We start from the raw sequence: 23,915 nt of genomic DNA on the forward strand, positions 1-23,915 counted from the left end.
CATTCTGCAACACTCCCATATTCCACACCCTCATTTTGCCTACCATTGGTACCCAGGTCTCCCAGTTTCCTAGAATTCTTAGTTCCCTCCAGAGATCATGTTGTTCCTGGCTACAGGTTCACATTCTTTTATCTCCCAACCTTCCCACCTGACCCCTATTTGGCAAACACCAGACTTAACTGTCCACCTCATTTTTTTATTGCAAAAAAAAAAAAAGTTAAAATAAATTACACTCGACATTGAGTCTGCCAATATTTACATACAGTGTGTATGATTCCAGGACAGTCGGTGATAGGCAAGGTAGGATCATAGAATGAAGAAAATGTCATCAATATCAATCATGTGAAAAGATGAGGACACTCCTTGCCATCCCCCTCAAACATCTGGAGGTGAGGGTTGGAGTGGGGGTGGCATTCGAGGCTCCACTTCACTGAGAGCTTCTGGCCCATTCACCCCCATGATGGTTCACATTTCTATGGCACTTTCAGGTTTACAAAAATCACATTCCTCACAACAACCCTGTGAGATAGGTGGCGCTACTCTTAGTAACCCCATTTTACAGATCAACTTGAGCTGAAGAGACCACACAACTTGCCCAGGATCACATGGAGGAGTTAAGTGTTGAGGACTAGGATTTGAATGAAGGTCTTCAGATTCTCAAGCCTACTTTTCCACGACAAGACACTGCCTCCCACCACAGATGGACCAAAAGGAACGCTCTCAGTGTATTAAGTCGAAGACCCTCTGGGTCTTAGCATCTGCTGGGGAGCTGTGGGAAACTGGGTCTCTCCTCTTTCAACATCCCATTGCCTGCAATGGATGCTCTCCTAACCCCTAGGAGCAATCAGCAGCTTCATAGCAATGGGTGTGGTTGAGGCCATCAACCACTTTTAATTGGAGTTAAAAACTAAAAGTCAGCCCTGGAAGGGAACCAGGGGAAGGAAGAGAAAACCAAGGTGGCCGAGATGGCTGTATAAAAGTGCTGTATGTTCCACTCAATCTCCTAACACATGATACTTGGCTAAGCCATGGAGAAAGGAGGGTGGGAGAGGTCCCTCCTTTGCTTTCCATCCAAGATAGCTTAAGACTCACTGACTTGTCCCATGGGTTCTCAGGGCAACTGGAACCCTCTCCTTACCTTTGAATTTGGATTTAAGATGCCATCAGTAGCCAACCACAGACTCCAGAGACATATGTATATATGTATGTATGTACACACATACATATACACATACATATTTAAAACTGCAAAAAAATGCTTTTAAAAATAACAATAATAAAAAAAATAAAAACAAAAACCAGCCACAGAGAGCAGAACAGGTCTATCCCAGGGAGACATTGCACAGATAGTGTCCAGCCCCCCCCCCCATCCCCATCCCAAAATAAAAGGGGGAATAGTTTTGTTTACAATTTTATATTCTAGCCAGGTTTCTCCATCCTCCCTTAAAACAAACAAACAAACAAACAAAAACAATTAAAACAGCAGGATTCAAGAGGTAAATGTAGGAGGCACACCCCTCCCAGGCCTATTAACATGCACTTCACTGCTTCCCAAATTGGGGCCAAGATCAATGTCAGTGTGGGAGGCAGAAAGGGAGCCCAGAAGCCAGAGTGGACTCCCTCCTCTTTAATTGGTCTACTTCTCATTTCGTCAAATGCAGGTACAGCATGATATGGGGGGAGGGGTGTCAAAGTCTTTGCTCTAGGGAAATGCCTGAAGGAAGTCAGGCTCAATGAATTGGGGACCTTGGAAACAGGGGGTAGCGGGGAGAAGCAGGGAAAATAGTTGGTAACATTCTGTTGGGGATAGTTAAGTTCCAGGGGGCATATGGAGTGTATGTTGTTATCTAGAGACTTTATATGAATCCAAGGAAATGGATGAGGTGGAATCCCCCTCCCTCCAAGAGTTTTAGCCTGTTTAGCCCATCTGGCTCCTGGCCCCACAACTAAATATTCACTGGCTTGTTTCCCTGGGGTAGCAGAGGGGAGGGAAGGGAAGGTCTCGGGGTACACAGAGCTAAAGACATGATCCAAGGTGGTCCTCTTCTACCAGAAGCCTCAGCCTAGTCCAGAGCAGATCTCCCGAAGAGGACCTGAAACAGGTCCCAGTCTTCCCCACCCCCCACTTGGCAGGGGTGGGGTGTGGGGTGTGGGGGAGGAAGCCCATGAGAAGGACCTAAGTGCCAGAGATGGAGGGGACAAGATGCAAATGGAGACACAGGCCTGTCTCTGCCTTGATTGTTGCTTCTTGGGTCTGGGAGTGGGATGGAGAAGAAGACAGAGGACGGGACCTAAGACAACTGGACAAAGGCAAAGCCACAAGTAAAACACTTGGGATTGTGGGTCTGGAAGGGCTCTTAGGCTGTGCCAAACTTAATCGCATTGTACAGGGGACGTAAATGAGGCTGGAAGGGAAATAATTTGCCCAGGGTCACCTAGGTACCTAAATGGCAAAAGCAAGCTCCAGATTCAGGCCTACCTCCCACTACTCCACACTGCCCTCTATCTTGCTCCATCTGCTTCTCCCCAAAGGGGTAAGTAATCTAGAACAGTGCAAACTGTGGTGACCCTAGACCTAGTTAGCTCACACCCATTGTCAGTGACCCCACAAAGGACTATTTTGGGGAAGGCCTATCTTCATAGTATATGGGCAACAGGCTGTTGGGCCAATGGAGAAGGGTGTGGTTACCACTGGGAGTGTTTCAGTTTGGGTTCTGTATTGGACACTCGACCTTCATCTTCTCCAAACCCCTGACGGCCTCATGAAAATAGGGGGTTCTTAACCTGGGGTTCATGAACTTTTAATATATTTGATAACTGTTTCAACATTGTGATTGGCTTCCATTGTAACCCTACATATTTTATTTTATGCATTCAAAAAGACTGTTCTGGGAAGGGGTCTATAGGTTTCACCAGACTGCCCAAGGGATCCACGATGCACAAAACAAGTTAAGAACCCCTGTAGTAGAGTACTGGGCTGGAGGTGAAGAGGACCTTGGGAAGAAGCAGCTTGTAACAGATAGAGGGTCTGTTTCCCTGCCATCCTTGTCTATCTCCCCCACACCCCTCCCCCATTTGCTTACACACTACCATGTCCCATTAACTGTATCATGTGTGTTCATTCACAATCCTCAAATTGACTTCAAATTGTCTTGAGGACAAGGACAGACTGTGTCTAGTGCACTGCCTTTTAGACTTGAGTCCTGTTGCTGGGCAACATACTTCAGACAATACCTGCTCAATCAAGCCTTCTCTCACAGATCCTCCCAGGACAGGAGATCCTGCCAACACCCCAAAACTTTATGCTTTTTTTAAAGGTTTGAACATCCACAAACCTTGTCTGGCCCCAGTATTGTCTATACTCCATCAAGATTACAAGTGTAGTAAAAAAAACAATGCAGAAACCAAAAACCATCTTTCAGGAACCGAATCTCTCCCAACTTCAGGATTACATCTGTTGAGCCATCTCACCAAGGGAGCATGTGGAAACATAGTCAGTCCCTGAAGTGGGTAGGCAGTGAGGGGAGTATGCATGGTTGGTGGCATCTGGCCAGAGGGGATGGGAGGACAAAGGGTCCCCTTTTCTCTCCCAATTCAAAGGTTCACGAATTTCAGCCATCACAAGATACCCCTGAAGGGGAGGTGAGGGGAAGAAGGAAGAGGCCGCAGGATTTCTGGGATAGGGCAAGGGGCAGAGAGGGAGGGACCTCACGTGCCTCTGGGACTGTTGACTTTATTATATTCGTTCATCAGCTGTTCATAAGGCACAGAGAGTTCAGATTCTGTGCTGGTAAAAGTGGAGTCGTCAGAGGATGGGAACTCGCCCAGGTTCAGCGGCATCTCTGCCCCAGCCTCCTCCTCCTCCTCTCCCTGTTCCTCCTCTTCCTCCCCAGCTAAGTTGTCGTCCAGAGAGGATTTAGAGGTGTCCTCATCTGAGAGGCCTCCTTCCTCATTCACAAAGGTGATGTTGGCATTCTCAAAGATCAGTGGGCGGGAGTCTCGGGCATCCCAGGCTTCACTCTCCTCCTCACTGATCCGGTCCAGCTGGTTGACAAACACCGTTGAGGTGGTGTTGGTGCTGTCGCTGGGGGGTCCCTCCCCCATATCACCACCCTGAGACCTTGACACATGGCCTTTCAGCCTTAGTGTCTGGGACACCTCCTCGAAGCTGGGCACACGGGCTTTGGTATAGATTGCCAGTGGCCCCACGGGAGGGGCTGGGAGGGCAGACCTTGCACTATCGGGCCCCCCTACTCTCTCTCCACTTCCCCCACTTGTTTTCAGGCCCTTCTTCCCAATCTGCTTGATAAGGTCATTGTAGGTCTCCTCCTTCTTGGACAAGAAGCTGAAAATATTGACGTCCTTGGTGTTGCCTCCGACGGATGCCATCTGCAGGCTTTTCTTGGAGTGGAGGGAGCTTTCAAAGGACTCCTTCCGCCTCCGCCGACGTTTCTTGATGGCTTTGTGGACTTCCACAAACATGCTCACCTTCCAGTTCACAAACAGGGACAGCCAGGCTAGCCCCAAGTAGATCCACAGCTCGACAAAGTATCGGTAGAGGGGATGGTAGTTGGCATCAGGGTTGACTCCTGGGAGAAGAAATAGAGAGCCCCAAAGATCAGAGAAAAAAAAATCAGCCTTATCACTGGATTATAACTTAGAGCTAGAAGGGACTTTGGAGACCAGCAAGTCCAGCTCCTTACTCTTTTACAGATGAAGCTGAAACAGAGTTTAAGCAACTTGCCTAGGGTCACAAAGCTAGTAATGGTCTAAGGTTGGGTCTGAATCCAGGTTGCCTTGATACCAAGTTCAGCACTCCATTCACTGTACCATCATGGCTACCTTTAGGTCCAAAGATCAAACCTTCACTTCATCCATAAGCGAGAAGCAAAGAAATGTTCACACTTAAGGGGAGGCTAGTGAAATGGAGAGGATATGAGACTAGAGGGTTGGAAGACCTGTCAAGGCCTCTTTGTGTGACCTTGAGCAGGTCTTAAGTTGTCAATAGAGAAGGACAGGGCTGATTAAGTAAAGGCTCCCTGTGTCCCTTCCAGTTTTGACTTATATGATTTTCTCATCCCAAGAGCCATTCCTGAGCATTCTAGGCTTTGGGTGAGTCAAAGGTGGACCAAGCTGGGGCAGCTGCACCATCTAGCTGCCCCCACCTTCAATCAATTCTTAACATGACTGATGGCCTTTCACCATACTGCTTATCCTCCTCCTGAGGCTTTCCAGCTTATCACATCCACATCCATCCACAAATATTTTCAACCTTCTCCTCCCAGAACCTGCTCAGGTTCCTGCTTTTCCCCTTCTTACTTCTCACCTCCTTCAAGATATGACTGGAAACTCCCCAAACCCCCACCTCTCCTAATTAGCCTCTATCTGACTTTGATGGCCCTCTGCCTTAAGTCCCCTTTAGCTGCCTTAGTTTCTCCCTAGATGTATGGACTGCTAATATGAATTCTTTTGGTGTTTAATGTGTAATGGTCCTATTTCCCTATTAGACTGTTTCCAGTGAGAGCCCATCATCATACACAGGATAGGGTTCGATCCTTTAAACTTATCTCCATATATAGAAAATGTGGTTCTCCATCATGAAGCTCCCTGAAGATGAGAATTGGGGCTAACTTTTTTTTAATGAAAAAAGAAAATTTTCCCAAGCATTTATTCTTTCTTTCCTCCCCCCCCCCCAAAATAAAATGCTTGTGATAGTCAGTCAGTCAACAAGCATTTTAGTACTTACTGTGTGCCATGCACTTTGCTAAGCTTTGGTGATACAAACATACATAGTCAAGCAAAGTAAATTCAAGTTAGGGCTAACTTAAAATTTGAGGTCCATTTTAGCAGTGAAACTCAGTTGACCTGGGGGGAAAGCTAGGTGGCACAGTGGATAAAGCACTGGCCCTGGATTCAGGAGGACCTGAGTTCAAATCTGGCCTCAGACACTTTACACTTAATAGCTGTGTGACCCTGGGCAAGTCACTTAACCCTCATTGCCCCCCCCCCAAAAAAAGAAATTAAAAAAAACTCGGTTGACCTTGTGCTTCCTCTTCTATCCCTTTCTTAGTACTCATGTTTAGGACACTGCAGAGGGGAATTTCCTATTCATGTATGGGTTGGCCTCCTGAGGTACCTTCCAACTCTTAAGTTTCTGTAGAAGCTGTGACTCAGCTGGCCTATTCCTGTCACCTCGGTCACCCAAAACTATCCTTTACAAGGAAAATTGCTATGGGATATTTTTCTTTTCCTTATTCCTCCTGCTGTCCTCATCTTCTTCTTCAGTGTTCTACAAATGGCTGGCCTTGGGGAAAGGAGCCCATATTGGAAGAAGAAGCTCAGAGGTCTACCATTTACAAAGAAAAGAGATAAGCGACAAATGGAGACTCAATTCAGAAAAACAAGTAATAAACAGATGATTAAAAACGTGTCTTGTGCAGGACAAGGGTCAAGTACATTATGGGGGGGGGGGTGGCAGGCACTACAGAGATTTCCTGTTGAGACAACAGCCCAGAGCCTTATCACCTGTCTGGATACTGATCCAGGAAGAGGAGGAGGTGCATACCAGGGCATTTGCCCAAGCTTCCTTTTTTACAACATGAATAGACCATAGTGAGTGTCTACCCTTTAGAAAGGTCCCTGGTACCCTTAATTTCTGGACAGCTAGGTGGCACAGTGTGCCAGGCCTGGAATTCTGCTTGAGAGATAAAGGAAGGGAAAGAGAGGAAAGGGAGAAGAAGAGAAGTGGAGAAAGAAGGGAAAGAAGCAAGAAAGAGAGAAGGGAAGGAGAAGGCTGGGGCAAAAGGAAGAATGTAAGAGAGGAAAGAAGAAGAGAGAAGGAAAAGAGGGTCTACTCACCAGCCACATAGTCTCCAAAGCCAATGGTGGAGATGGTAATGAAAGAATAGTAGAGTCCTTCAATGTAGTCCCAGTCCTCAGTTACCATGAACACAAAGGGTGGGATCACCAGGTGCACCAGGACCCCCCAAATGATGAAGATGGCTGTGCACGTTATCTGAGCTTTCCTCTGGAAAGAGAATGAAGGCGTCAGTCTATTCAAGACCCACAGAGTCAACGAGACAGATTCCAGGATGCTTGGAAGGGAGCTCCCCAGCCTGGTCCTGAGGGGGTCACTGTCAAGGAATGAAATCTCACGTGAGGAAGCCCGAGGAAGGGAAGGGAGTGGGGAAGGGGAATCTCTACTTCTCTGTTCACTGGACATTCAACCATAGGCTATCATTGCTCTTCTCAGTCTTGATACATAAAATGGAGAGGTGGCCTTCTTTAACCATTCCTTCCTTCAGAACTGATCTCTGGGTCTTTCACATATCAGCTACTCACAACATGAACCACAGAGTTCTAACTCTAGAGTCAGAAGATCCAGGTTTGAATCCCAGGTCTCCAAGGGAAAGGAATTTTATTATCTTGGGTCTTAGTTCTGTCATTTGTTAAATGAAGGGATTTCACTTTCCAGCTTCTATGATGCCATAACTGTCCATCTCTTCCCACTGCCCTAGAAATGGGGAGGTAGGCCCAAGCACGGAAATGGCAAAGGGGGTACTCTCCCTGCCTAGTTCCCCTAGTCACACCCCAGCAAAGAGACCAGGCTCATCAGATGTGCAGGGAGAGTCCCTGGCAGGAGGATACATACCAGGCTCACGCCCCTCTTGGTGAGGAACTGCCCCAATCTCTTAGCACGTCCCCCGAAGAACTTTCCCAGGGCATTGATCCAGGTCAAACAGAGGGGAACCCCAAAGAGGCCATAGAAAATGCAGAAGAGGCGCCCAGCAGGGGTCTTGGGGGCCACATTTCCATAACCTTTGGAAGGAGAGACAAGAGGGAGGAGTCAAGCAGAGAAGAAATCCCTTTCTATAAAACAATTCAGTGGGGGAAGGTGAGAGAAAGGGGAATGTGATAGGAATACATGATCTGATTTGAGAAGACTCCAAGACCTGATCAGTTCCAGTCCTGAGATGAGTGATATATGTACCCTTCCCACCCCTAACCCCCCCCTCCCCAATAGCTCTAGGCACACCCAAGCCTTCAGGGATTTACACAGCTCTTGTCCACCTCTGTCTATCAGAACCTCTGGCTAAGATTTAATCTCAACACCTGCTGCTAATTATTTATTTTGATTAATTACCCACGGCTGATTTATCACCACTCTCTGAAGGAGAACCTCAGGGAGGGTGGGGACAGTATCCTTGGCTCTGCCTCCCAAGTAAGTGCCCAGTTCCAGGCTCAGCGATTATTTGCGAATTGTGTCAGATACTCTGGGAAAAAGCTCTTTTCTTAAAAGTCCACAGGAGGGCATCAAAAGGACAAACTGTGACTAATCTCTTTGTCTGGTGGTCAAGAGCAGCCAGACCTTGCCTAGTCCTTCCTGGAAGCTAAGGACTGAGCTCAGGGGACAGGATAGAGGGGAATGGCTACGTCTGGAGAATCCCCAATAAACAGGAAGATCGGGGAGGCCCACGTCAGCACAGACAGAATGACATACCAATGGTGGTGATGACTGTAGCAGCAAAGATGACTGCATTTGGCCAGTTCCAGTTATTGAAGGTTTGGTTCCCTGTGATAGCCACGCCCTGACCGGCAGCATCTGATACTACCTGTGGAGAAAGGTGAGAGCAGGGAACAGGTTAGTGAGAATTCAGACCCAAAGGGAGGGAGATGAGGGGAGGTCAGGCTCAGACAGAGAGCCTTACAGGGAGCAAGATTGCATTCTTTGGCTTGAAGAGCCTCGTCATTCCCCTCCAAGGCCATCGAGCTTAGCTGGGGGCAGGGGCTGGAAATTATCCCACTAGGCGGTTTTATTATTTACTATTATGATTACCATCATCACTCAGGGACAATCTCCACTCCCATTTACTTCTAGGTGCTAAGCCAATGAGATTTCCATGACACAAGTGGGATTTCCCATATGGTAAATGAGCATTTGTCAAGTCAGGAGGCAGCATGATTCAGAGGACAAAGTGGAAGTAGGTTCTGCCTCTGGTCAGTCAAGCACCTACTATGTGTCAGAGAAAGGAAAAAAAGATAGTCTCTGTTCTCAAGGAACTCACAGTGTAATGGGAGGGGGGAGGGAGACAACATGGAAACAATCATATATTGACAAAATAAGTATTTATAAAGCGCCATTTATTAAGCGCCTACTGTATGTCAGCACCCGTGCTAAGGAGTAGGGATACAAAAGGAGGCAAAAGACAGTCCCTGTTCTCAAAGAGCTCATAGGCTAATGGGGGAAACAACCTGTAAACTATGATGTGCAGACAAGGTAAGCATTTATAAAGCACCATTTATTAAGTGTGTGCAGCTAGGTGGCACCGTTGGGAGATCACTGGTACCTGGGTCTAATCAGGCCTCAGAGGCTTCCTAGTTGTGTGACTCTGGGCAAGTCACTTCACCTTGTTTGCTTCAATTTCCTCAGCTGTAAAATGAGCTGGAGAAGGAAATGGCCAACCACTCCAGGATCTCTGCCAAGGAAACCCCAAACTGGGCTACAGAAGAACCGGATGTGATTGAAATGACTAAATGAAGGACAACAACAGAACATTTTTTTTGGCAAGGCAATGAGGGTTAAGTGACTTGTCCAGGGTCACACAGCTAGTAACTGTCAAGTATCTGAGGCTGGATTTGAACTCAGGTCCTCCTGAATCCAGGGCCAGTGCTTTATCTACTGCGCCATCTAGCTGCCCTCACAACAGAACATTTTTAAAGTGCCTACTGTGTGCTGGTCACTATGCTAAGTACTAGGAATACAAAAGGCGGCAAAAGACAGCCCCTATTCTCACAGTCTAATGGGGGAAACCACCTGTAAACAATGATCTACAAACAAGATATAGGCAGGATAAATTGGAGATAATCAGTAGAGAGGAAGGCACTAGAATTGAGAAGGAAAAGGAATGGATTCCTGTAGAAGATAGGATTTTAGCTGGATTTGAAGGACACTAGGGAAGCTATAAGGTGGAGAGAAGGAAGGAGAGAATTTCAGGTATAGGGGACAGCCGGGAAAATACTTGGAGGAATAGCAAGGAGACCAGAACCGTTGGATCACAGAATATTGTTGGGGATGGGGAAGTACAGTATAAGACTAGAAAAGGTAGGAAGGGATGAGGTTATAAAGGGCTTTGAAGGCCAACAGATGATTTTATATTTGGTGATATGGAACCCATGGGGTTTACTACTGGGAGGAGAAGTGACACGGTCAGCCCTGCACCTTGGGAAGATCACTTTAGTAGCTAGGTGCAGGATAGGGGAGAGACATGGTAGGGAGATCAATGAGCAGGCTACTGCAATAGTCCAGGTGTCTGTCAGGTGATAGATAAGGGCCTTCAAATCCCATCCTGAAGTTTACTACCAGGGTGACCTTGGACAAACCATATAGCCCTCAGTTTCCTCATCTGAAAAATAAGGGGATTGGGAGAAATAGCTTCTAAGGTCCTTGCCCCTTCCTGTTCTAAATCTAAGATGAAACCCTGGCTCTGACACTTCAAATAACTATGGATAGACCAGTTAAATGTTCCTAGGCTTCAATTTCCTTACCTATAAATTGGGGAGATCTTGGTCCTTGTACCAATTCCCTCACAAAATTGTGTGGAGGGGCTTTGTAGACCTGAAGGCACTCTGTGTTGCAGGTAACTGTCACATTATTAATCACTGGGGCAAGGGTCTAGGAGGGAGAACTTGGTATTTGCCTTTCAGGGAGGTTCAGAAGTGGGTCCCGATAAGATCAGGGCTGCTTTGGAGATCCTCCCTTCTGGGGCAGGAGAAGGAAAGGCTTAGGGGAATCATAGGATTTAGAGTTTTATGAGTCTTATTTGTTTTTGTTTTTTTTTTTAACAGGGCAATGAGGGTTAAGTGTGCCCAGGGTCACACAGCCAAGTAAGTGTCAAGTGCCTGAGGCCAGATTTGAACGCAGGTCCTTCCTGAATCCAGGGCTGGTGCTTTATCCACTGCACCACCTAGCTGTCCCAGGATTTAGAGTTTGAAAGTACCTTAGAGATGATCAGTCCAACTCTCTTTTTTCTTTCAAAACAATAGCTCACACTTACTATGTGCTGAGCACTTTGCTAAATGCCTTACAATTATTATCTCATTTTGATCCTAGTAACAATGCTATTACTTCCAGCCTCCAGCCAGAAAGTCAGAAATAGACCTCCAATTCTCATTCTCTTTTTCTCTCTCCCCACATTCCCCAAATTGAGGCAGACAGCTTAAGTGACTTGTCTAGGGTCATACAATCAGTACTTGTCGGAGGCTGTATTTGGGGGCAGCTAGGTGATGCCATAGTGCATAGAGTACTGTGCCTGGAGTCTGAAAGAGTCATCTCCCTGAGTTCAAATCTGGCCTCAGATACTAGCCGTGTGACCCTGGATAAGTCACTTAACCCTGCTTTCCTCAATTTCCTCATCTGTAAAATGAGCTGGAGAACGAAATGGCAAATCATTCCAGGAACTCTGCCAAGTAAACCCCAAATGGGGTTTTGGAGAGTAGGATATGACTGAAAAAATGATGAAAGGGGGCAGCTAGGTGGCGCAGTGGCTAGAGCACCAGCCCTGGAGTCAGGAGTACCTGAGTTCAAATCCGGCCTCAGACACTTAACACTTACTAGCTGTGTGACCCTAGGCAAGTCACTTAACCCCAATTGCCACACTTAAAAAAATGATGAAAGAAGCCATATTTGAACATCCTGACTCCAGGCATGGTGCTCTATCCATTGCACCACCCAGTTGCCTATAGGAAGGGAATGCTGAGCCAGGGACCCAGCACCAAATAGGAAGGGACCAACCAAAGTCTCCTCTTGACTCCAATCCCAGGGGCCCAAAATATAAGCCCCCTCCTCTCCCTTTATCCTATTCTCAAGTAAAGTGGCCCAGGCAAAGTCTCCAGCCTCCAGAGACTGGCTGAAACATCAATCAGGAAGTTTAACAAAGGAAAGGGCAAGGTTGGAGAGGAAGAAGGGAGGAGGAGGGAGGGGTGTAGATTTCAGGGCCCAGGATGAGGTCGAACAGAACTTTATCATCCTTCTCCCACCACCACACCCGGAGCTGGTGTCGGCTCCAGCTCCACTGACGTGTGTTGGGGGAGAAAGCAACAGGGTGGGTTTGCTGGACAGGAACGTGAAGTTTACAGACACGGTGTGGGAATCCGTGTAAATGGATACAGCATGTTCTTGAAGGAATGTTCCAATTTGGATGTGTTGGTCCACAACAGGCTCTCAACACTGTTTATCATCCATTCCTCCACAGAGACTCAACTGCTCAGTTCCTGAGCACTTCCAATGGTTAGGAAGATCAGGGTGGGGGCGGGAGAAGACAATTGAAATATATAAAGTAGATTTAATAAATTTATTAAGTAAATAATTGTATGTTAACATGTTATATAATATAATAATGTATTAAATTAAACCTATTATATGACATTATTGTTGTTTTAGTTGTGCCTGACCCTTCATGACCTCATTTGAGCTTTCCTTGGCAAAGATACTGGAGTGGTTTGCCATTTCCTTCCCCAGCTCATTTTACAGAGGAGGAAACTGAGGCAGCAAACAGGGCAAAGTGACTTGTCCAGGGTCATACAGCTAGTAAGTGTCTGTGTCTAGATTTGAACTCAGGTCTTCCTGTGACTCCAGGTCTGGTGCTCTATCCACTGAGCTTTCCTTTATGACATTATTATACATTAAGTAGATTGATTTTATATTAAATATATTAAATGAGATAAATATATATTTAAAAACATTTTACACACACACACACAAAATGTTCCCTGTTCTCAGGGAACAGCCTAGGTAGAGATGAGGCAAGATATGTTAAACAATTAGGGAAAATATAAATTGGTGAAAAGGGAAGGATGTTTGAAGGCCTGCTTTGGGGCTGGCAGAATACACTAAGTACAATAAATTGAGCTTTTATAGCAGGGAAGAGGGAGGGAGGGATGGGTCCAATGCTTGAGGCAAATGGTGTAATAGGGAGAAAGCTGAGCTGCTCAGCTCTTGACTTACTTTTTCTCTATCAAGGAGAAGGATCTTCAGACTGGAAGGGGTAGAACAAATGTGGTTAAGAGGGAATTGAAGTCCTAGATAGGTAAGGAGATAGCCTTAATTGAAATCTCTAGGGCAGCTGACTTCTATCCCAGGAGACTTAAGCGAACTTGGCAAATGTGACTAAAGAACCACCACTTTAAGGAAACATAGAAAACTGGAGAAGGGCCAAAAAATCAGAGATAGTCAGATGCCCCAATTCTCATTCCCTCTTTCTCTCTCCTCAATATATTACATACTAGTGAGTTTGGGTCCTAGGCAATATTATAAAATAGCTGATTAAACAGATGAGCTGTGCATATTTAGATAGGAAAGTGTCCATCACTAGGAGCCAATGTGGGTTCACTGAGAATTTCTTCAGTCCTTGATGGGATTTCACTGATGTGGGTGGGCACTCGATCTACTGAGAAAGACCGAAACCTCGCCACATTTGAGTAGACAGCCTTCAAGCTTGTGTCAGAGATTGATCACTTCTGGCTTCATCTTTTACATTCTCTATTTTTCCACCAGCAGTGTTCTCCTCGCTCTTCAGCCTTCTCTTCTGACTAGTCAGTCAGTGGCCCAGACTAAAAGCACCCTGGCCTTTACTACCAGCTCTGCTCCTGATTCTTTGGACTTCTCTACCTCCTTATCACCCAGTCATATCTCCAAGTGGGCATCCTCACCCTGTGCCCACTGATTCCTCTGCTTTCTAGTTATCCTTTATACTATGTCTTTCTTCATTAAAATGTAAACTCTGAGAGTAGAAATTGACTTTTTTCTTTTGGTCTTGTGTGTGTATCCCTAGCACTGAACACAGTGCCTAGGATACAGTATGCATTGAACAAATGCTTCATCTATTACCAGGTGGCCAAGCTTCAGGTTATGAGCTAGGCTGGTACTTGGATGAGAAACACACCCACATTCCACTGCCAGGCCTGTATTTCCAGCTTGCTAGGACCTGTTGGTACTCTTCACTGGCATGGCTCCTGGGGAACCAGGGCTATGATGAGGTGCCCGAGCTGAGTCTCTAGTAGATATCGCTAAGAACAAGTCAGGAGGCAGCTAGGTGGCTCAGTGGATAAAGCACTGGCCCTGAATTTAGGAGGAACTGAGTTCAAATACGGCTTCAGACACTTGACACTTACTAGCTGTGTGACCCTGGGAAAGTCACTTAACCCTCATTGCCCCCCCCCCCCCCGCCTCCACACACACACACACACACACACACACACACACACACACAAAGAGGGGGCAGCTAGGTAGCGAAGTGGATAGAGCACTGGCCCTGGAGTCAGGAGTACCTGAGTTCAAATCTGGCCTCAGACACTTAACACTTACTAGCTGTGTGACCCTGGGCAAGTCACTTAACCCCAATTGCCTCACTAAAACAAAACAAAACAAAAAAACAAAAAACAAAAAAAACCCAAGTCAGGCCAAATGGGAAGAAGCATGGTTTAGTGGAATGAGTAGCACTGGATAGTAAGAAAACATGGATTTTAGTCTTGTGTGACCTTGGGCAAGTCACTGCACTGAGGTCCCTTTCTTTGGAGCTGGATCTCCTTATTCCAAATCTGGTACCCTTACCATTAAACCAGGTGGCTGGGTCATGTGGTTGATAGGATTGTGTACCATATTTCCTTCCCATACCCTACCTACCCCTCCAAAGAAAAACGTCTTAGGACCAGTTCCTGGTAGCTAAGCTTTATTCCTTTGGGTTTTGTCACTGTCTTCAGTTTTAATGTATCTCTCACCTAGGAGAAATAATACTGCAAGCTTTTAGGAAGTCACTTCTGTTAGTATAAATAAATTTCAGATCATTTCCTCACAACCTATTTGGACTGGAGGCAGGGTGATGATAGAGAATGAAGAGATCTTGAGTGAATGAAAGAGGCAATTAGTGCCACTAACAGGAAGGAATAAAGGGAATTGGGGAAGACCACGGGAGATACTTAAGTGAAACCGTACAGAAAAAATGCAATAGAACACTGGGCTTAGAGTCACAGGATTTAGGTTCAAGTTTTGGCTCTGAAGCTTACTTACAATGTTAAATCAAACTCTCTGGCATCAGTTTCTTTGTCTATATGAAGAGGTTAGATTGGATGACCTCTGATGTTCTTTCTGTGGCCAGATTTGTGATTCTTTTGACTATTGCAAGCTAAGTGTTAAAGGACTGAGAAAGTTGGTGGGCTCCTTTGTCCTTAGAGACCTGGCTGCTCATCTGGACCAGGTCTCAGTAATAGGGTCAGCTACCCTCTGCACAGAGCACAACTGGTATTATAAGCAGCCAGACCCTGCCCTTATCAGCCTGCTACAGACCCACTTACTCTCCCTATTCCCATTTTTTTTATCATAATGTGGTTCTGACAGGCCTCAGAGCTTGGGGAGGGGCCAGGGATGAGAGTCCCTAGAAGCCTTTAGGCCCACAAAGCCCCACAAAGCTCTGCTCCTCTCAGGGGCCCCACAGTCTTCACTTTCCTGGATGCAGAGAGAGACCTGGGGTCACATGGCCCTAGGCAAGGGTAATGGGGCTTCCCCATCCAGGGGTAGGGGAGCTTCCCTACCCATGTTACAGTCAATCCTGTGACCCAGGGGTGAGGGGAATGCCAGAGGAAGAAAGAACAAAGAAAAGCCTTTCCGGGGGCAGTTAGGTGGCGCAGTGGATAAAGCATCAATCTTGGATTCAGGAGGACCTGAGTTCAAATCTGACCTCAGACACTTGACACTTACCAGCTGTGAGACCCTGGGCAAGTCACTTAACCCTCACTGCCCCGTCCCCCCCCCCCAAAAAAAAAGCCTTTCAGTAGGGCTTGAGGGATTTAATTCAACAAGCATTTTTATTAAACATCTTCTATATGACAGGCACTATGCTTGGCATGGAGGATAGAAAGATGAAAACAGATATACCTCCTTGGAGGCAGCTATGTGGCACAGTGGATAGAATGCCAGACCAAGAGTCAGGAAGATTCATCTTCCTGACTTCAAATACTATCTAGCTGTGTGACCCTGGGCAAGTCATTTAACCCTGTTTGCCTCAGTTTCCTCATTTGTAAAATGAGCACCAGTAGGTGCTTAATAAAAGTACGTTACTTAATGAATGGATGAATCCATCCATCCATCCAGAGCTAGACTGCCCTCACTGTTGCCTCAATCTTGGGGAATTATAGCCAGAGAGTTTAGTAATCTCTGTGTAGGTTAAGGAAGGCAGAGCGGTACTTTTAGAAGCCATATGGGATGTATAGGGCAGATCCTGGTTTTGCTAACTTGTGTGGGAAGCTAGACACCATGTCCCCTGCTGCACAGACCTTCAGACTAGTCTTCAGCCCAATGTTCCATTGGCGCCAGACTCTGTCTTGGAATGAAAGAGGTAACCAACCTACCAGAGTAACAGAGGCCTCTGTGAGGTTAGACGGACAGGGTGGAGGTAGAATTCGGGTGTGGAAGAGACAAGCCACAGACAAGCAAACACCCTGTAGACAGCTTGTCCTTGCCCTAGCCCAGACCTTGGGGTTAGAGAAGCAGCCCTCCCCAGGAAAAGGGCCCAGCCAGTCTCATTCACCCAAAGCATTCTTTAACTTGGCTCTCAAAATTACACAAATCAATATTTTCATTTTCTGCTCCAGCCTGGAGATTGGACTAGGGATGGTAAAGAGGCTAACAAGGAGGACCTTGAGGCAGGCCGGGATGGAAAGAGCTCAGACTTATTCCTCTGTTTTTCCCATTTGCTTTCAAGTGAAAGGGGCCAAGTTTGGCCCAGGGTCCAAAAGAGAAAGGACACCTCTTCTTCAGCCCCTGCCACAAGACGGGGGTGGGGGGGGTGGTAAAGGGTTCCTTAATTAGGAAGATTTGCTCCAACAAAAACCTTAGCTGGAGTCCTGACAACCTCTCGGAGAGATAGGATTTGTCCCAGTGCCACAGTACCCTGGGGCTAGCCCTCCCCACCCCAATTCCCCAGCACTTACAAACCCATCAACACCAGGGCTTCTAAGGACCCCTGGGGTATATTTGTTAGGACAAGTGTATTTTCCTGTTGTGTCTCAACAGATAAGATAATTAGAAAAAAAGAACATGAGATAAGTCATGGGGTTCTCATTTTACTGAGGCACAGGAGCTAATTAACTTGTCCCCAGCAAAATTCTGAATTCAGGTCTTTCTGCCTCCAAATCCAGTGTTTATCCACTTTGATCTCAAACTTCTGATTATATTCCTCTTTTCTGTTTGTTTGTTTTTTCAGGGCAATGAGGGTTAAGTGACTTGCCCAGGGTCACACAGCTAGTAAGTGGCAAGTGTCTGAGGCCACATTTGAACTCAGGTCCTCCTGAATCCAGGGATGGTGCTTTATCCACTGTGCCATCTAGCTGTACCGTTTATCCATTTTGAAAAATCACTTCCTACAGACCCTTCCCACCTCACAGAACAGAGACTTAAGAGTTGCAATCAACAAACATTTATGAAATACCTATGTGCCAGGTATCTGAACACAGTAGATACAAAGACAAAAAACAACACAACTCCCACTTAGAATGAACCTTAGAGGTCGCTGCAACCTCCTCAATGTACATTTGAGGAAACTGAGGCTGAGAGAGGCTAAGTAATTTACTTTACCCAGGATCACACAGCTAATAAGGGTCTAGAGCAGGATTCAAATTCGGGTCTTCCTGACTTGAATTTAAGTCCAGTGTACTACCACGTACTTATAACTTGCTGTCTTTTTTTTTTTTCTTTTGGAGGGGAGAGACAATCGGGGTTAAGTGACTTGCCCAGAGTCATGCAGCTAGTGTCTGGGGCCAAATTTGAATTCAGGAAGATGAGTCTTCCTGATCCCAGGGCCAGGGCTCTATCCATTGACCCCATGTTGTCTTATAGTTAATCTCCCTATGAAACCCATCAGCATTTCCTGAAAGGGAAACCCCAGAATCCTTAATTGACTGTGAAAGCACCAGAGCTTGAAGGGATCTTAGAGACTTTACCGACCCCATACATCAAGGGAGGCACTGTGTTCTAAGTAGCAGAATTGGCTCTTAGACTCAGGTCAGGAAACTAGTCTCCCAATGCTGGTCCTAATCCTGCCCAGGGAAATACTAGACCTAAGACAAGATCTAAACTTTCACCTGTAAAGCAAAGATAATATATCAACTACCTACCCTGCAAGGCTGATGGGAGGAGATTGTTTGCAAACCTGAAAGCCTTGGTCAAATAATTTCATCTCTGTTGGCCTTTGTTCCTTCATGTGTAAAATTAGGGGGCTGGACTCAATGAAATCTAAAGTTCCTCCTTGCTCTAAATCCAAGATTGTGTGATTTGGATCCTTTCTAGAGTGGTTGACAGACTTCCTTAGCTAGATGGTGGCAGAAATGGGATCAGAACCCAAAGGGCAAACACACAATGCTCTTGCTCATTTTCCCGTGGAGACAAGGACTGTGTGAGGCACATGACTCCTTCCCAATGCCAACCAAGGTGGGGAGGGCCACCATGGCACCCTTTCTTGGGCAAGAGTCCCTAACACAAGTTTGCAAAGTAGATTATAGATAAAGAAAGTAGATTATACATAAAGTAGATCACAAAGATGATAGTAGATTATAGATATATAGTAGATATGTAATACACATGTCTAGTAGATACAAGAGATAAAGAAACTAGATTATACATAAGGAAACTAAGGTTTTAACTAAGGTTAAGGTTAACGACTTGCTCAACCTCCCTCTAGTTGAAGGTTTTGACTCAGTGCTTATGCCCATGGGATCAGTTCCTTTTAGTGAGAAGTCCTATAGGACCCAGAATCTAGGCCTAGATGTCTCAGGTCTATCATACTTGGCTCCCCTTAAATAGCCTTAATCCCCTAAATACATGAGACCCAAAACCAGTGATACCAACTTCTGACCTGATTTTTCCTCAAGCTTTGTAGAAACAGTTACCAGGAAAAACCAAGGCATATAGAAGGCAGGCAAGGCATCTAAAATCTTTTCCTTTCTACCCTACCAGCAACTTACATGTTTTCCAACCCCAGCTGGCTCTTGGGGGGTGGGAGTAAGAACAGAAGGGTGCAGGCCAGGACTGTCTCTCTCTCCATCCTGACATCTTTTTGTAGTTTTGTTTCAGCTGAATCCTGCAGTAACAACTCTGACAGCCCGGTGTGGTATCCTGGGGTAGCCAACAAGACTCAGGAGTAGGCTCCAATTTCTACCAGGATCCCAAGCTGCTCTATCCAGCAGGGGAGGAAGGGAGGGAAAGAGGGAAATCTAATCAGCAAACATCCCACAATGGTGCTGGCCAGGCTAGGGGATGTATGGGCTGCCAAGACTAATACCATCAAGTCTTTCCCTGTGGAGAGTCGGTCCCACCAGAGGAAAAGTGGAGCCGGGAAGGGTCAAAAGGGGAGGACTGAGAAGATATGGAGCAAGGTGTGGAGGGAAAGGGACCGAGAAAAAAGTGATCAGGGCACAAATGAAGAGAGAAGAGAAAAACTCAAGGGAGCCTCGAAGCCACAGGGGATGGGGAGGTATACAAGAACACGAGGGAAGGACACCAGAACTGTGGGAAGGACTCCAAGGAAAATGAAGGGGGTTCTCCCCCCCAGTTTCTGAAGCCAAGAGACTTCATCTCTACCTCTAGCCCTACCATCCACAGGAATATGGTCTGTGTACATCAAGTGAGAAAAGATCATGTGCTTGGGGAAAATCTGCCTGCCCTTTCTGGGATGACCAGATATTTCTAGGATTCAGGGTTGATGGCAGAGGTCATTCAAGCCTGACAGGCGTAGCTTCTCTGACTTCCCAACTCTGTCTAGACCCTGACGAGTTGGCTGTTTCTTGAGGTGGTCTATTTCTGTATTTTCTCACGCTTTGTCAAGGGCTTATGAATGCAAGCCAGGGACTATTCTTGTTTTGGTTTTTATATTCCTAGCACCAGGTATAGAGCTTTGCAAATAAGTCACTGCCATTCTGTCATTTTTCAGTTGCATCAGACTCTTCATGACCCATTTGGAGTTTTCTTGGCAGAGTTATTTATTATTTTCTTCTCCAACTCATTTTACAGATGAGGAAACTGAGGCAAACAGGGTGAAGTGACTTGCTCAGGATCACACAGCTAGTAAGTATCTGAGGCCAAATTTGAACTCAGGGAGAAGAATCTTCCTGATTCCAAAAAGTCATTGGTATTTTTCTTTTTAAAGAAACAGCCTCCTGAAGGACCCTCTGGCTGCTTGTAGTCTGCCCTGCTACTCTGAAATCACTTGTCTGTGGCATGGTATTTGTTTATTTGAGGGTGGGGGCCATTTTATTCATGTCTTTGGGTCCCTAGTATCTGTCCCATAGTAGATGCTTAATCTAGTACAATCTCATTTTTAGAGAATGAAACAGAGACCCAGGAGAGCAAGAAATGACTAGTTTAAGATCATGATACAAGTCAGTAGTAGAGATGGGGCTGAAAACCCATGTCTTCTGTCTCCAAAATTCACCATTCTTACCATTAAACCAGTTGAGTTTAACAGTTAAGCTCATCTTTCTGCTCCCTGTCCCCCTCTTCCACCTTTTAGAATGAGACAGCTAGGTGCAACAGTGTTAGAAAATTAAGCCTGAAGTCAGGAAGACTTGAATTCAAATCTAGCCTCAGACACTTAAACTGGGTGACCTTCGGCAAGTCACTTAACCTCTCTATTCCTCCATTTTCCTAAACTGCAAACTACCTCACAGGGTGTTTATGAGGATCAAATGAGACATCTGTAAAGTGCCAGCACAGAACCTGGTACAGGAAGAACTTAATAAATGTTTGTTTTGTTCCATGACTTGAAAATAAAATAAATTTTTTAAAAAAAATGTTCATTCCTTTCTCCTTCCCTATTAAAATAAAAGCTTTATAAAAAAAAGTCTAAACTCTACTAATCATCTTGAAGAAAAGTGATTTGCCTTCTTACCAATCAATCAGTCAATAAACATTTATTGAACACCAATTATGTGTCCAGGCACTGTGCTAAATGCTGGTTTACAAAATGAGGCCAAAAAATAGTTCCTGCCCTCAAGGAGCTTATGACCTAATGGGTAGTGGGGGGTGGGGGAGGCAATGGTATGAACAAATAAATACAAAGCAAATTGTAGACAGGATAAATAGGAAGTAATTAACAGAGGGCAGGCTTCCAGCAAAAGAAAGAATTTTCCAATAGTATTTAAAGGAAGTCAGTAGTTGGTGCTGAGGAGACAGAGCATCCCAGGCATGGTAACAAGTCAGAGAAAATGCCCAGAGCCGACAGATGGAGGGTGTTGTTCTGTTCGTGGGACAGTCGGGAGGCCAATGTCCTGGATCAGAAAGTACATGTGGTATAGCAGTAAAGTGTGAGAAGACTGGAAAGGTAGGAGGGAGCAAGGTTATGAAGGGTTTTTAATGCTAACGAGAGTATTTTTTATTTGCTCCTGGAGGCAACAGAGACTGGAAGGTAGCAGCAGACCATGAGAGCCTCCAGGGTGTGGGCAGGCCACAGGGGAATTTCCCAGCTGCCACTTGGGCGATAGGCCACTAGAAGCAGAAAGGGAGCCAAGTAATTTCTCATAGCAGAAGGAAAAGAAGGTACAAAAGTGTGTGAGCTCAAGGATGGGGGGAAAGGAGGGATAGCAAATACTCTTAAGGAGCAGAGATGGACAGACCAGTGTACCCTCTACCTTCCAAGAAGGCAATCAGAGCTAGTTCCCCGAGGCTTCTGATCGGACTGGAGCCGCAGGGCAACCCTGACCAGTTTCCATCCAGCCAAGCAAGTTAGAACGGGCAGAAGCATCCAGGAAATGCCACAAAGCCCGCCTCTTCAGCCTGTTTCCCCGTGCACTGATTTCGGGTCACTAGCTGAAGCCTGGGATTGAGAAGTCTCATTCTAGACACATGTATGATTTACCAACACGCATAGTGTCTGCCCCCACACCAACTCACACTAACTCTGCTAATGTACTTCCCCAAAGAAGTAAAGGGCTTTCTCTTGGGGACTCTGCATTTCTTTGCTCGACTAGGTGCTTTTTTGTTTTCAATCATCTCAGAAAGTGAACACCCTGAGGGTAGAATGGCTCACTTGCTTTGCTGAAAGAAAGGAAAACAACAAAAAATTCTAAAAGGGAAGATCCAGGTGAAGGAAACTGGGGGAGGGAACCCAATGGAGAGTCCCAGACAACCAAGCAAAACAAATAGATTGCCTAAGCAGATGAGGTGGCTTACTAGGGCTCCAATAAATGATTTTGATTATTGCACTCAGTTATAGTCTTAACCAGTTATTAGCCTATAAAAGATTTGTTTTGTATTAATAGGGAGTTCCCCACTCCCCTAGAAGATGAGCTCCAGGAGGGTAGAGAAAGTGTTTTTACCTTTATTTGTAACCCCAGCCCTTTGCAAGAAGCCTGGCCCTAGTAAGTACATGTGTTTTTTAAATAATGACTAATTTTGCAGTCAAGGTTGTTGGGGCTTCCACCTCACTTAAACACCAATTTAATGATCTGAGAGCCTCGAAAGGAAGCAAGAAAGGAAACGGGCATTTATCGACTGCTTACTATGTGCCAGGAACTGTTGTAACAAAAAAGTATGCTGCAGAAAAGCATGAGCAGGGAAAGGGAGGAAAGGAATATGGGTCAGTCAGGATTTGAAAGTTCTTAAGTTAGAACTGGCTGGGGAGAACCTGAGTTCCTTCACAAAATGCAGATTCCAGAAGGAAATCACCAGTGGGAGCCTTACAGAGGGATGGTCCAGGTGGAGAAGACACTCTCCTCCTCCAAGGTGGCTGGATGCTTCAGGGCAATGAGACACAAGGAGGTTCCAGAATGAGACAGCATGGTTTGGAATAGCGCAAGGCAGGGATAATGGAAGATATCTAAACCCCTAGAACAAGAATCTCCACTACAAGGCAGACCTAGAGGCCAAATTTCTTTTTTCTTTTTTTTTTGTTGTTGTGGTTTGTTTGTTTGTTTTTTTAGTGAGGCAATTGGGGTTAAGTGACTTGCCCAGGGTCACACAGCTAGTTAAGTGTTAAGTGTCTGAGGCTGGATTTGAACTCAGGTACTCCTGACTCCAGGGCCTATGCTCTATCCACTGTGCCCCGATGTTTGTTTGTTTTTTGAGGGGCAATGAGGGTTAAGTGGCTTGCCCAGGGTCACATAGCTTAGTAGCTATCAAGTGTCTGAGGTTGGATTTGAACTCAGGTACTCCTGAATCCAAGGCCAGTGCTTTATCCACTGCACACCTAGATGCCCCTGAGACCAAATTTCTTTACAAAGTAGTGGACCATAAGGGGATGCTCACTGATTGAGGAATGACTCAGTCAGGTAGATGAATGAAATGTAACACTATTATGTGCAGTAAGAAATGATGAGGAGTACTCTTTTAGAGATAGTTGGGAACAACTGTATGAATTGATAAAGAACAAGGGAACAGAACCTAGAAAACATAGAATAACACTAGAAAGCGGCATCTAGGTGGCATTGTGGATAGAGCTCAGGGCCTGGAACCAGGAGGACCTGAGTTCATATCTGAATTTAGAGACTTACTAGCTGTGTGATCCTGGGCTAGTAATTTAACCCTGTTTGCCTCAGTTCTTCATCTGTAAAATCAGCTGGAGAAGGAAATGGAAAACCACTCCATTATCTTTGCAAAGAAAACCCCAAATGGGGTCATGAAGAGTCAGATGCAATGGAACAACAAGCAATCAAACAACTTTAAAAGACTTAAGAACTCTGATCAAAGCGATGAGGGTGAAGATTTAGTCTTTTTTTTTTTTTTGAGGCAACTGGGGTTAAGTGACTTGCCCAGGGTCACATAGCTAGTAAGTGTCAAGTGTCTGAGGTCAGATTTGAACTCAGGTCCTCCTGAATCCAGGGCCAGTGCTCTATCCACTGCGCCACATAGCTGCCCCCATTTATTTTTTAGATAT

At 45.7% G+C, this 23,915-nt stretch overlaps 1 protein-coding gene across 1 annotated transcript in view; it reads right to left on the minus strand.

Annotated features, from left to right (window-relative positions):
• Window positions 1-182: 182 nt before the first annotated feature.
• The window catches only part of KCNK5 (potassium two pore domain channel subfamily K member 5), a 68,167-nt gene continuing 44,434 nt past the window's right edge, over window positions 183-23,915 (minus strand). The window contains exons 2-5 of the mRNA XM_044002088.1: window positions 8,501-8,612; window positions 7,652-7,818; window positions 6,859-7,027; window positions 183-4,589 (exon numbers count right to left, since the gene is read on the minus strand). Of these exons, the coding sequence (XP_043858023.1) occupies window positions 3,709-4,589; window positions 6,859-7,027; window positions 7,652-7,818; window positions 8,501-8,612 (1,329 nt within the window). The 3' untranslated portion in view covers window positions 183-3,708. The remainder of the gene's footprint in view (window positions 4,590-6,858; window positions 7,028-7,651; window positions 7,819-8,500; window positions 8,613-23,915) is intronic.

The sequence above is a fragment of the Dromiciops gliroides genome, chromosome 4 (genome assembly GCF_019393635.1).
Source record: "Dromiciops gliroides isolate mDroGli1 chromosome 4, mDroGli1.pri, whole genome shotgun sequence".
NCBI classification, from domain to species: Eukaryota; Metazoa; Chordata; class Mammalia; order Microbiotheria; family Microbiotheriidae; genus Dromiciops; species Dromiciops gliroides.